This window comes from Pleurodeles waltl, chromosome 6, assembly GCF_031143425.1.
Source record: "Pleurodeles waltl isolate 20211129_DDA chromosome 6, aPleWal1.hap1.20221129, whole genome shotgun sequence".
Taxonomy (NCBI): Eukaryota; Metazoa; Chordata; class Amphibia; order Caudata; family Salamandridae; genus Pleurodeles; species Pleurodeles waltl.
Genome location: NC_090445.1, coordinates 1,111,865,218 through 1,111,880,427, shown reverse-complemented (window position 1 = coordinate 1,111,880,427; position 15,210 = coordinate 1,111,865,218). Strand labels below are relative to the sequence as shown.

Below are 15,210 nucleotides of genomic sequence, written 5' to 3'. Positions count from 1 at the left end.
GATCAGGCTCTTGTCAATGAAGACTTTATTAGACACTTACCATACCGACATAATCTATACCCATATAAAATATTACAGCCTATTGCTTATACATATGTGTGAAATAAAATATTACAGCCTATTGCTTATACATACGTGTGAAATAATGTACTGCTTGCTGCTCTTCTGTAGGTGACAAATGTGTTTGTTCTTGCAAATGAAACACCATCACTTTGTATGAACCTGCTTTTTGTGCAACATAGTCCTGCAGGTGTGTGAGAAAATATGTAATAAAAATGTTTAGTACTATAGGAATTAGGTTTTCATGCCAAGACAAAGGCATTTTATGAACTGTAACGTACTAGATAACATGTTAAAAAACAAGCACATTTTTTAAGGTATTGCTGAAAATTGTGGCCCTTGGAAATATATCAATTCGAAGTGTATCAGGTTGTTTCATTTGAGGTAGTTTTGTTCACTACCTTATATAGACATTCCCTGATACTTTAGGAGTTTCGATTTTACCATTGATATGTCAGGACTGATTAGTTTTCAGAAGGATTTTGAATATCCTCAATGAGTTCTCTGTTTTGGTGCAATTTTGTTCCATGTATCATGTTATTGAATTTGATCAAGTTTTTATGAGTCTTTATTTTTTGGGAGTTGGTGATCTTTCTGAGTCACCTGTAAAAGATTAGCTTACCGGATCTCAGAATTTCTTTGTTTTCTTTCTATTTTCACTTACTATTCTTACCATCCACATTACATGTTTTGTAAAGGGTTTCCATTGTTTCTTAGCAGTTTTTTATGAATAACTTTAAAACACTTTCTCCAAAGTAGTCTTTAGAATTGTCTTATTGATTCTACTGGTATGATACTTAAGAATGTTATGCGCTGAGTCAATTGTATTTAAGCACTCCTTTTGTAATAAATATTGTAAAATGTCCTTGAAAACACAGCAACCAGCAGGGTTGTTGGATGTAATAAAATAACTACTTCTGCATGAGACAGAATGCCTCATAAATCTACCTGACTTGTAAAAGAAATCCACTTGTCACTTTGCTGCCATGCAGTGAGGTGACAAATTACAGCAGCAATATCGTTGTATAAGACCTCTGATTATAGCCTCTCTGATTGTGTCAGGGCTCGCATTTCAGCAGGGTTTGCATACAAGTAATTCCTCTATTTTGCCACCTTTCCTCCGATGCACATACTGGGGCTGGAAGTAGTGGGAAGCAGTAGTTTCAGGGTTGGAATGCCCTTTTGAGTCTGTGCAAACCTGCAAACTTGCATGTTTAAGGGTTTTCGCCAGCTCTTCTGTAATATTTTCCCTCGCTGAGAAAAGTTGGAAATTAACTCCTGACAAAGCCAGAAGTAAAGCATCTTTCATGGGGGGGGTGTCGGTTTGAGGGAAAGTGAACTTTTAAATACTCAGCAGATCTTTGCATGGCCAAGTCTACACATGCATAGCTGTTCTTGCTAAAATGCAGCTCACAAACATTTTCAAGGAGTACTGTTTCCAACCCATTGTCTGAAAATGTTGAATTCATGAACGTCATAAATCTGCTCTAATGAAAGGACATATACTATAGGTGCACTTTTGCGACTCTCTTTAGGAATTGGGCCCCTAATTAGCTCTGGTGTTAACCAAAAACTTTAAATATCTTTCTGTCTATCTGCTTCACAAGGAGCATTTCGGCAGAAAAAGTAGTTTTCATTTTAAATTTTTGTTATAATGGTGAGGGCCTGGCAGATCCCATAAGACATGTCAATAAGACATGGCAGAACAGGCATGCATTGACAAACAATAGGATGATCCCCAAACCAGACATATTAACTTTATTAATGTTTGGGTTTTTTGTTTGTTTCCTATAGTCTATTATCCTTGGTGAAACCTGTCTTATGCTGATTTTCTGTTATGAATATTTTTGGGGGATACCAGTATACATCAAAAACGTTTAAGTAAATGATTCTTCAAAAAGAGATACTTACAATTTCACAGTTGTTTGACAAAACATTTTTTTCTATTGCATTTTTTTTAATGAACGTTTTATTTTGAAAGCAAAGAATCATCTGTCTTGCTTTCAGTGTATGCAGGTATTTGCGTCTAATCGGAGACCATTCTGTGAGTATTGTACATACTCTCATATTGTTAAACTTTGCAAACGTGTGTTCGGATTTCATACTGTAACCACTAATGGTAGTGTGGTCTGAGCTTGCAGCATTCCCTTAGAGCACTCACCCCAATAATAAAGGCTTTGAATAATGAACCATACATACAAGTCGGGCAAATTGAACATATAGATCTTACTTCAACTGTAAACAATGATTTGTGCTGCAATGACTTGGCCAGCTTTTCCCAAGGGACAACATTAAAAATGAAAACATATTGTCCCTGACCCCAAACAGTATGTCCTGGGCATCCGCTATAGGAATTTCACACCCCTGCTTAGGTATATTATTGTAGTTTGTTTTCTTTTTTTTAAGTCTCACTCACATACCTGCATTAGATACATTTTTTGTAAATGTCCTTTTAGATTAACATGCTGGATAAAGCTGTTGCTGCTGCACACACCTTCTATGTGGCGAACCCCGACCACTTGGAGATGAGACAGAATCTAGAATATTATAAATTGATGGCTGGCATCAAAGAATCTGACTTCAAGGACCTGGAATCTAAGCCCCACATGGTGAGTATGCTTTTTTTTGGTCTAATGTAATTTCCCACCAGGAACAATTGTTACTTTTGACCACGACCACTAAAGGTACCTTGTAGACAAGATAATTAGGCTCCAGTGCTTGGTTATGCATTCTCATTCCATTCGAAAGCAATACCAAAGCATTTATAAAGTACTAAAACCTAAAAGGCACCCAAGCACTGAATAAAGATCAGCAGATGTTTGGAACAGATGTAGACTATAAAATAGCTTAGCTTGTCTAGAAACAGTATTTTAATCCTCCATTTTCTTAATTTCGTTTGATAGCTGTTTGTGTTGTTTGACAGCTTGGACAATAAATCTTTTACTCCCTGCTTTAAAACTGACAGCTGAAATCGATGCAAGAGCTTTGTTGTTTGATTTGAGAACTCTAGGTTGCAGATCACTTTAAGCTTGTCTTCATCATATTCTGGTTTTTGCAATCTAGCCTCAACCCAATCTCACATATAGAGTGCATTGTTTTATGTGGAAAAACCCATGCATGCAGTGTTTCGGTTTGAAACAAAAATCGATCTCTATAGGGTTGTCCACTCCTCCTGGAGTGAAGTCTGTGTTAATTAAAATAGCTAAAATACAATAAAAATCCAGATTTAAAAAATATCCATCATACACATTTGCAGAAAGAGGACACTGTTTAGCATTACATTAAAGTTTGTGTTTTCTGTTCAACTTAATCAGCTTTAAGAGTTATCACACATTGGTCAGTAGGACACTAGATGTTGAGACTAGGAAATGAGAGCTTTGTTTTGGTGCTTCCGAATGTTGGTGGTAATACTCTAGTTGCCCGTCATATCAGAAATGTTCACAGGCGGCATCAGTTTTGGGCATTAGTTGAGTTGGAAAACACGTCGAGTGAGGTGTCTTCCACAAGAGAGTTTTGTCAAAGGCTTTGAATTTTTAAATCCTTTAAATATTGACCAATCCTGCAATACAAAGCTAATTTTATCATGCTAAAGGTATATTATACATGCTTGGCTCTTGTTGTTTGCAGAAACAATTTTTAATATATTCTCAATTTACATTTTGTGACATGCTTTAGGAGGTAAACGTCCCACAATTAGTCACTCACTTTCATGTGTTTGTGTCTATATGTGTATATTTATATTTATAGCTGTAAATATAAATATACATATATTTAGATATTTTAAATTGTAATACTACTTTCCTATTTAGGAAAGGATAAACTGTTATATCTTTGTTAGTTTGGTTTTAAAAAAATCTTTGAGATTTTCACTTTTGTGGAGAACATTGTTTAAATTGTAGATAGAAAGCTTTCAGTTTCAAGAATTTTAACTGTGTAGTTGTTCTGTTTGCAGTTTAATTGTAACCAAAATATTTGTCATTGTAAAAACAGTTATTTCAAAAGTATAGAACTATTTTTAGTGTATCGGTTCTGAATACAAAAAATGCAATTCTTTGTGTAATTAAAAAAAAAATAGATTTCAAGGTTAAGTGATTGCACCAAACCTTTGACAAGCCTGTGGGAGTTGGGCACAATGAATGGGTAGTGAAAATGTTTATAAAGTTCAGAACCTCAGATAAGTACGATTTATGTTTACCTCCGCTCATGAATTGGGTCTTTTTCCAACAACACGTGCAGACAATTTACTTTGTATGATATTGAACACAAATAACACAACGTTTGGAAGAAAGAACAGTTGAGTGCGTTAGGAACAGATAGATACTCATGATTCCCAGATAGTAATTTTCAAGGGTTGTAGGAATGGGGGGTGGTAGTTTATGTTCTCATTGGTCTTTGGCCTGGTGAAAATGCATGAAAAGCACATAATATGTCAGTTATTGTTGTTTTCTGACTCTTACAACATTCTAGATAACTCACAATTTGGCCTCAGGGCCTCTTATAGCACAGAATCTATCTTTTTTACGGATTCAGAACATATTAAGATCTTTTGGATAATGGTGTTAGGGCCACCCTCATCCTTCCTGATCTATAGATGGCCTTTGATACCATATCCCATAAAATTCTGATCTGTGGTCTAACTGATATTGGTGTTGAAGGGCCCTCACTTGCCTGGATTTCTATCTCTTACTAATAGGCATCAGGCAGCTAAGCTTCCTCCTTTTTCCTCGGACCCAGTCCTACTGTACTGGATGAACTACAAGGATCATCTTTGAGCCCTACGCTCCTTAATATTTATATGGCCCCTCTGGCAAACTGATAAGTTGTTTCAGCTTTGAAGTGTTGCCTTAACGCTAAAGGAATTTTTTTATTTTATTGCCCAACACCGACTCTAGCCAACAATGATGTAGGCAGTGCCCAGTATCCATAACCCACTGGATGAATGAGAACCACCTGAAGCTTATTTCTAACACGGCAGAACTACTGATTCTGGAAAATAACCGTCTAGCCTAAAATGACGACAGAAAGCTGCCGTAATTCTGCTCAGTGCTTCTTCGGTGTAAGTGGTCAGAAATTCTGGCATCAAATCTGACCCCAAACTTTTTTTTTTAAACATCAAATTCTGGCAATAACCTCTACCTTCTTTGGATTATTTAAAACGTTCTGCAGGTTTCTAGACTTATCACCGCCTCCTAGGGAAAAAAGTGCAATCCATGCCCTGATAACTTCCAGACTGGCCTATGCAAACTCACTCTTTCAAGGTCTGTACTATGCTTAGTAGGAATCTTCAGTTAGTCCAGAACTTGACTGCCAGTTTATCACTCAATCTCTCTAGGCATTAGTCTGTTTCCTCAGTACTAAAGGACCTGCAATCCCTCCCCATAGTAAAAAGGATCCAGTTCAAAACCTTGATGGATAATCACTGAGCTGGGGTCCCAGCAGCTTCCAGAAACGGTATAAGTTCATTTTTTCCATCAGACCCCTGAGATCCGCAAACTCCTTTGGTATTGTTCCTGCCAATTTTTGCCAAACCAAGTGAGGCAGCTATTTTTCAACAGTTGTAGGAGACGAACTATGGAACACACTGCCACTTGCACTACATGGCAGAGCAGCTTTCTCACTATTCCTGAAAAACCGAAATGCCTGGTTCTATTAACAGAGTTAGAGTCTTTATATTTTATTCTATCTTTATCTCTTCACTTCCTCCACCTTGCCCCAGATTGCACTTTCATATGCATTAGCACCTAGATGCTCTTTCTGAGGGTTATGTTGCACTGAATAAATCATACATACATTACATTACAATACATGTTGAAACCCCCCGTCATTAGTACTTATTTAACCGTTAGGAGGGTTATTTCTTTGAAAAGTTCTATAATCGTTTGGAAGATTTGGGTAAAGAATGACACTCCATTCTACTTCTTCCCCTCTCTATATTGTCAGCATCTCTCCTCCTTCCACTCTGTCCACTGCTGTCATTCTCCTCCATTACCACTACCCCTCTTATTCTCCCCTCAGGACTGACATAGTCCTCCCCCTCCCCACTATGGTTGTCCCACCACCCCAATTCTCTTTGTCTCCCCTTTGCTGTTGGCGTTGCTGTCCTTCCCTCAGCAGTCAGTGTTGTTCCCTGTTTCTGATGGTGTTGAAGTCGTCCTCCACCTCGTGTCAAAATTGCTGTCCTTACCTTCTTTACTCTGACTGTTCCTTGTCACCCCTCCAATAACTGTTGGTCTCTAACTTCTGTCATCTTTGCCACTTTTGCCATGTTTTGCTCTTGCTATTTTTATTGTCTTTGTTCTTTGACATCAGTCTCTCACCTTTATACTTCCCTAAAACACTCACCATTGTCAACATCCTTCGCTGCCACACTCGGCATGCTACTAAAGTCCTTACTCCTTGTATATTCCTTTCCTGCACTAATCTCAGACTCTCTCCACCATTGTCATTTCTCCGCCATCCACCCTCTCTCTGTTGTTGTCCTCATCTTCTTTTCATTATCATCCTCTTACTATTCATTGCTATTCTCTTCTCTCAGTTGCGGTCCTGGCTTCCTGTCCATTGTCAACTTTCCCTTACTCCATTGTCATCCTTGTCTTCTGTCCATTGTCTTCACCTTCTAAACATTGCCATCATCACCCTCTCTCCACTCTCATCCTATTCCTGGGCACAGTCATACTGTCATCTCACTCTACCTCTTGCTGTCTCCCGTTCTTTTTCACTCGAACTCCCAACTCCACTGATAACCTCTTCCTCCATCATTCTTTCACTCTCTCCATCATTCTCCTCTTCCTGTTGCTGTCCCCATATTTCCTCATTTCACAGACAAGTTCTCTCTAGCCCATGTGTTATACCTCGAACCTCCTTCTTGTTGGCCAACGTATCTGGTCTACTTTAAACTTTTGATGATGTCACTGCATCTTGTCTCTGTGAAGATCGTAACTAGTGTCACTTCTGTTTTATGTTTCTGTACTAGGAGGTTTGTTTTTTATCATTATAAATACAGCTTGCAAGAACCACAGTACAAAGCAGGATATGTTGAGACACTCACCCCTGGCTTGGTGCTAATCAACATCTTGTCAATGTGTAACACACTTGGTTTTCAAACATGTAAACAAATTTTAGGACCTTGATTTGTAAAATAATAGGTCACCATTTATATAATCTATTCTTAGATGTTTATTGAGGGTTATTTCCACCAATTAACAATTGCTACACATTCTTGTCTTTTTTATATTGCACGCCAGGGGTACTTTGCATTTACAGTCTTACACAATTATGTTTTGTTTATGCTGCAATATTTAATGTATTTTTTCCTCAATAAACTGCATGGAGTTATACTAAACTTTGTTGAACGCTTAAAAGAAGAGGCAGGGTAGCCATGAGCATAGAACGATCAACTTCACAGTTTGCATTTAACCAGTTTCCCCATTTTTCTGTTCAGTGAAGCAGTGTTAATCCATTTACACCTCCTAATGCACTGGCAGTAAATTGATTTCACCTTGATGTGTGGCATCCATAGAATACAGGTCCTGGGAAAATGATTGTCACCCGGGGATGAATATGCACCTGCAAGAGCAATTTGGAAGTGGCAGGGCAGTGGAGTTGCTGTACACGCTGCCTGGAGAGGTTATGCAGAAGTGCCCCCCTTTTGAAGATCGCACCTTTGACTCCAAATACCTCACCATAGTTGAGGCACAGTAGCTGGGACTGTCCAGCCTTGACTGAGGCAACAGTGGAACAGTCCAAAAGGTGAGAGAGAGTGACACAGCTTAGGTAGCTCTATGTGTTTATGTGACTCCCCCCTGTAGTGTGGAGTTATCTATACTTTACCCATACTACTGTAGACCATGCGACCAGTAATAACGCCACAACAGCAACAGGCCACCTGGAAACTCCCCACTCTCAACCAAGCATGTGGGATGAATGGTCAAAATGTGGATCCCGCCACACACTTGGGCAACCTTGTTCATGCCCTGCACCTCCTGTCTATCCCTTTAGCAATGCAAAGGTCTGACTAACCACACCCCCGCATTAGACCTCTAATGTGTGCAAACTCCTACACACAGCAGTGGGACTCCGGCAGTAGTGATGCAGATTATAATGCTGTTCTTGTGGTCTTGCACTAGGAGATGCACCTCATTGTTTGGCTGAGGAATACTGTGCTGGAATGTTATGCTGTACTGCCTCACATCTGGAGGGGGTAAATCCTGATGCCCCAGGAATGAGCTATCCTGTAGCATAATCTGGAATCTATACTGTCTGCACTCCTTAGAATCCTTCTGCCCCCATAATCAATATAGAGGCATTGAGAATGAGTGGAGAAGCTTTGTTTCACTTTTATGGTCCGGCTTGTTCTCACTGGAAAATATATCTATGGCTCAAGTTCACAGAATTTGTTCTGCAAGCATAGTAACACAAACTTCACGTGATATCTTCAGCAGAGTTGGCAGACCGGAGAGAGGCAAGAGAACTAATAACATCAAATAAATGTTTCCACAGAGTGGCTCCCTATTAACCAGTGAGGAGGGGTACACTACTAACAATAGATACAAAATAGAGCTGAGAAAGCACAGGCACAATGCTGGGATGTGGCCACTGGTGGCGAGAAAGTGTCTCTTTTTTTTAATGGTTACCCCTATTTTTAGTTGACTGATGCTGTTAGTTTTTTTAACTCTGTGCACTGGGTTACTGCTTTCTAGTCACCACTGTCCTGGTCCTGATCTCTACAACATGGGAACATTAGCTAATCCCTTATTGGCATGTTTACCTTTTCAGTGAGGCCATAACATATGTTGTAAGAAAATACACCAATAACATGGAAAGATGTCACCTGTGGGTTGCAACACTTATTGTGCTGTTCAATAGGTAGTCTGACAAGGACAACATGGCTTCAGGCCTGCATGAATAGGTTGATCTCTTCATCGTTTAACCGTGCAAGCACACCTTCAAAATAAACCTTCTGACAGGAGGGAAATCCTACTTTTAAATATTAAGTAAGTCACCCATAAATAGGCATTGAGGCCCACTAGGTGGGGTGCCTTGTACTTGAAAGTAGAACATTTAATAAAGTAGCTGGTTCTATAAAGAAAAAACTAAAGTACAGGTAATTCTGTGTTTTTGGTTTGGAATTAGCTACAGAGATGATTCAACCATTGTTTTTCTATTAATTTTAAATCCAATTCAATAACTAAATTGGATTTTTTATAAATATATAAGAAAGGTTTACTTTGAAAAATGTATTTCTCCTGCCTGCCTGACACCCCTGCAGGCTAACTAGCACTGGCCTCCCTTCAGCTAGCCCTTCAATGCTGCTTTGAAGATGTGTGAATTACTGTTCTCAGAACAGAGGCAATGGCTTGGGCCTTGTAGGTTGGCCTGGGGAAGCTATGTAACCCAGATAGACACAAGCAGTACAGTTTAGGAGTGTCCAGAAACTTCACTAAGGTAAGAGGGTCCAAGTAGGACCTGTGCTTTTTATAGTTTAATGAGAAGGGAAGCCTGGAGGAGGGTGTGATTTTATCCCAAAATACACTTTAGACTCCTAGCGGGCATGATGGAGCTGGCCTCAGAAACAGTTTAGAGTGGCTCAGTGGGAGGGATCTTCTCATTACCTTCAAAACATCCCAAAAAGCTCTCTCCAGGAGCAGAAATATTTGCCAACTTGGATTTTACGGAGAATGCTGAATTATGAGATAGTTTGCAGTGAAACAAAAAGGATATGCTCTAAAAGTGGGAAGGTTTGCCCTTGGGTGTTTTTTTCCGATGCTCAGGTAGTATACAAGAGTTACCCCCACCCACAGACTAGTAGAATTTAAAAAAGTAGTACCTCAACCCTAGCCTGTCAGAAGACTTTCTGGACTTCTGGCAGAACAGAAGAGGACTGGACCTTCTGTCTGTTCTCTGTGTGGAGACCAGAAGAACTGAACCAGTTCCCACTTGTACCTAGGACTAAGAAGTGGACTCCAGGGGTGAACCACCTATGTGGTTACAGGGACATAAATATCGGTAAGAGACCTTTTTCCTGGAGTGACAATTGGACGAGTCACACCTGGAACTCAAGTAGCCCTTGCTGGTGGCCTCTGCTGGAGTGTGACCTGACTCCTTAATGTTGTCCCTGAAAGCTTTGAAGCCTCCTTACAAGTGGCAAGAATAACTCCTGCAGAAAACCTGAAAAGATGGGACGTAGATGATTTCTGGACTTTCAAGACCTCCGGAGCTTCATCAGGCCCTTGAGATAAACGTGTCTCGATTTTGGAAGGACTTTATTGGATACAGCTTCAGGCTTGCCGTGCTAGTAGCTAAAACAATGAATACTTGCATTAGGACACTAAATCCACAATCCTTTGCTCAATGTGGCAAAGTATATACTTCAGTCTTGAACCGAAGTGATATCAAAAGAGGAGACCAGGTAAACAAACTGTTACCTAGGAACCAATACAATACTGACTTTGAGGAATAATGCCAATGTAAGATTTTGCACAAGATACCTTGTTTGAGTGAACAGTGCCCAGAATTGTAAAATGGCTTTGTCCACAAAGTGTATCTCACTCGACTGAACAAATAGCAGTTATATCTGCAGGTATAGGTAGACAAGGAAGGGATCTGATGGTACATCAGACACATAAAGATCACTTAGGCCTTGGCATAAACTTGTTTTAGCAGGCTTCTGTACCAGTTTCAGGCTGCACGTGCTTCAACAATTTGATGGAGTATTTAACCATTTTAGAATAACAAGGATTATCACAAATTTGATGGGAGTATCATTTTTGGTACTTCCAAAACCAAGCTAGCATGTTACAACTTATGGGTTCTTTTAGGACCATAACGCTTAATATTATGGTCATGGGGCATTTTAAGAAGATACTGACCACTTGCTTGTCTGCCGGGATAAAACCATCTTTATATGTGAAGGACTAGTACAAGAGATTTCTAAGAATATTTTACACTTTGCACACACAGTTTAATGAAGAGATGGATCACGCTGCTCACCCAGCATGCTGAAAGGCGCGTGTCCATGTCAGTTGGGAGTTCTAAGAAGTTAAACTAGGAAATATTGTCTTTACAGAGCCTTCATAACTTGGGCGCCGTTGAACTATTAGTCCATAGTGGGTGGCATCATGTCTCAGTAGCTTAGGGGCACCCCTGAGGATTTGCAAGTCTTAAAAATTAGTGGCCTTTTCGGAGGACAGGAAAGTGGCACAGTGTCTCTTAGCCCTCCCACTGAGTTATGCGGTTTTAGAGTAGGTATGTTTAGTTCCTGTCAGAGAAGCCTGTATGTCGGCAGGTGGTAGAGTAGAGACCCTCCCTGAACCCTCAAATATCAGGACAAACACGGAGGGTTTTACAGTAATTTAGAAGTTATAATATGCTATTCTTCAACTAATACGGGAAAGAATTTCCATCATAATAATTAACACGTCACTAATAAAAATAAGATTTGAGTGAAAACTAAATATACCCCAAACATTGTTCATCGCAAACTCTAACTTATTATTCTAAAATCTCTGACAGTAGTACGTTACGCATCCTTGCAGCTTCAGGTGTAAATACACATTATTTGCAGTGATATAAACCCCCTTGCATATGTACTGCCTGCTAGTAAGTCTCAAATTGGTTCTTTCTTGGCAGCATCTATCCACAGCAAATGGTGAATCTGCTTGTTTTGCACCAATTGCTAGAGTCTTTTATATGCTTTTTGTCTATTAGAGCCTGGGGCCATTGTGCATGCATCCTGGATTTGCAACACAGGACTGAAGCCAGTGCTTGCAGGGGTTAATTGGAAAGCACTTAGAAGCCGCATCAGCGGCCAAGTCAAGGTCCTTCTGAAGTGTGGGGGGATTTTGAACTAAAGACGATTTGACAGAATCAGATGTGATAGTATACCACGGGCGAGAGGATATAAAGGGCTTTGGCCATTTAGGGACAGATACGAATGTGTTAAGTTTGAGATTAAACATGACTGCCAAGATGTCAGACCATACCAGAGTGAGGGATGGGAGACTTTGAAGATGGAAGTTGTCTGAACAAAATCTGTCTAGCAGATGGCCCTCTAAACGTGTGGCTCTTCTAAAATGTTGTTCTAGGCCCATACTATCGATTACATCTATGAGGTGGGTGGCGTCAATGTTATGTGCATTTTCTAAATGTAGATAGAAATCGCAGAGGACGAAGAAATCTTACGAGTTGACTTTGATATCTAAGAGTTGACCAACAGTGTGGGTAGAGGGGACCCAGGGGCTAGGAGATTAATAGATCAGAAGACCATTAAAAAAATAATTTTTGGTTAGCTCGATTTTAAATGAAGGTGCTTCAAGCTCCTGGGAACTATTGTGCCCTACAAATGAGCTTTTGAACAGGGTGCAAGAGATGACTGCTAAACCGTGCTTCTTTTTTTCTGGGCAGTCTTGTTTGAAAATTGAGTATCTGTCCGGAACTGCAGTGGACAATTCTGGGCCGGTGGCTGCGTCTGCCCAGAATTCTGTGATAAAAGCAGTATCTAGAGGTTGGACTAAAGAAAATCATCAAATTCAACGACATGTCTAATTAGGGAGCGAGCATTGATCAGAGTAGAGCAGAAAGTCCCAACTCGAAGGGCTTAGGAGTGAAGGCCTCCTTAGCAGTCAGGACCCTGATTTTTATATTAGATGGGGTGATCCTACAACTAGGGCATGTGATGTGAGAGTATCAGTGTTATTAGACTGGCATAGGGTGGGGACAAGCTGAACAACTCATCCCTAGAGTAATACATCGGGCTTTGGGCTGCGAGGTAAAACCAGCCGAGTGGTTGGCGCTGAGCGTGGTCCGAGCACGGATGGGCACAGACAGGCTTGCTTTTGGCAAGCAAGATACTTTGGAAATGGGGGAATGCTACTTATGAGGTTTTCATCCTTATTGTTAGGAGTCCCTTTGTGTGGATGACTTTGTTTGATTCATATTGTGAGACGCAATTGGGGAGTGGAGTTTGCTTAGGTTGACACTCACTGTTTTTGCCATAAATTGGGAGGTTACTATGAGTGATTGGTTATAAAAATCTTCAAAACATTTGTGTATGTGTTCAGAAATAACCAGCAAATTAATTGAATTAGATAGTGTTAAGTAAGGTTAATATGACCATGTTTTTAAGGGGGATTGGATTTTGGCTAGGTCATAGTAGGCTTGGGGATATTATTGTCTTGAGCTGTGTCTGAAGGGGTACGGATAGACAAGTGACATGGATTGCTTACGTGTGGTTCTTTACATCTAGTGTTGGCGCGGGTACCCCATTTAGAGGTCAGTCTGCGTTGCTTGTTTGCCTGTTACAGGTTGTTAGGTGGGTGGAAGTCTTCAATTGTATTTGGTATGAGTGGTGAGTTGTTGTAGGTGAGTGAAGATTGTGTATACGAGATGGGTGGATAAGTGGGGGTTTTGTCCGTTGAAGAATTTTCTACTTTACTTTTTTTCCAGTTGTGGGCTTTTATGGAGTGAAATGCAAAAAATATACATTAACCTGCATCATAATGTTGTCACATTTCTAATATTGCTGTGTGATGGTGGCCTATTTTAGGTGTACTGTGGGCCCAGTCCAAATTTGGATCACCTTTAAGGAGTTTGTATTTAGATTTTTAGAGTAGAGGGGTTAGGATTATGTACTAGCTACTGGTGATGGGTGATACATATCACGAGGATAACCATAGGTAGCTTCCCAATGGATGGAATAGAGTAATTGAGATACAAGGTAGGTAAGAAGTGCACTGAAAAGAAGGGAAATCAATAGAAATATATTTTACAATTATAAGTTTGGTAGACTTTGACCGATATAGTAAGATATAATTCACTCGATGATAAATCCCGTTAACGCCCTAATCTTTTGGTTATATTTTTCTTTAGGTACATGAGATCTGAACATCACATTTCTTGAAGGCATATTTTAGAATTTCCTGTTAAACATTAAAAAATCGTAATCACCAAAAAGCCTGCCCCAATTAGAAATATTCCATTCAAATATATGAGGTGCCTACTTGTGTTAATTCTAGTGTTTTGAAATAGGTTTTATTAGTTTGTGATGGCTGCTAGCTAGTTTCGTTAGTAAGTCTTGTTTATTAAAAACATACATAATAAACTAAGTTTAAATAGCATGCGATACTACCACATATGAGCTCTGTAATTGTAGGTCAAAAGTTCTTCCGCGCACATTGAACAGTGCCTTGGAACCTCCATTTTGAGCATGCTTTCTATTGCAGTCAATCCCGGTGTTCTCCTACGCACTTCATGTTTCTTTTCCCTTTATAAAGTTCTGTGCTCTGGTACACTGGTAGGCGTGATGCTCACTTAAGTGTATGTCCACCAATAGTATAGATTAACTACTAGGCCCCACCAGCCTATTGGAATATTTACAGTTTGTGTTAGCTTGTAATGCTTTAGAAATGTACAGGCCTTTTGCCTCCTGACAGAATGGTCGTTCCAAACCTCCAGAAAATCAGTTTCTCTTTCCTTTACTTTGAAGGCTGTTCGGTTTGTGTGTGTGTGCTTTGCATTCTACAGTAAGAGTATAGTTGGCTCCGTTCTAGAGGTTACACTGACTGTGCCACAAACCTTATATCATATTGAGACCCTTTCTGCCCAAAAACGGAGAAACAACCACAACGGTTTTGCGGGTCTTATTCACGTGCAGGTCTTTGCCATGTTTGCATGGGCTGTCACTTTTATGTCAAATTGATTTTCTTAAAAAGTAAGCGAATTACATAGGCCTTGTCATTTCACGGAATTGTATTCTTCAAATGCAAGGACATTTCCCTGTGAGTCAAGATGGCACAGTGCACATAGGTGCAAGTGTTGTGCAAATAAAAACAAAATGATCCTCACAATTTCAGTACTATCAGTGATAAAAATGGCTTCAATATATTACAGGTTCAGACATATTGATTTCTTGTGATTTACAGGCTTAATAATAGACAATCACTGAGCTTTGTCGAAATTTTAATCTTCTCATATAATTTTCACTGTCTCATCAGGATGTGAAATGCATCAACATAATAGATTAAAGAAAGTTCTGTCAAATATTTATGGATAACGTAAATTAGGTATGATAGATGGACCACATCTTAGTACTGTGGGCTACCTCAAGCTCAGTATTTGATTCCCGCCAGACAGGAGGTGTCCTCTGTGTCACTC

The 15,210-nt window shown here is 39.7% G+C and overlaps 1 protein-coding gene across 1 annotated transcript in view; it reads left to right on the top strand.

Moving 5' to 3' along the window:
• P3H1 (prolyl 3-hydroxylase 1) overlaps nt 1-15,210 on the top strand; it is a 179,035-nt gene that overhangs the window by 41,763 nt on the left and 122,062 nt on the right. Inside the window, exon 2 of the mRNA XM_069240258.1 lies at nt 2,517-2,669. Within this exon, the coding sequence (XP_069096359.1) occupies nt 2,517-2,669 (153 nt within the window). The remainder of the gene's footprint in view (nt 1-2,516; nt 2,670-15,210) is intronic.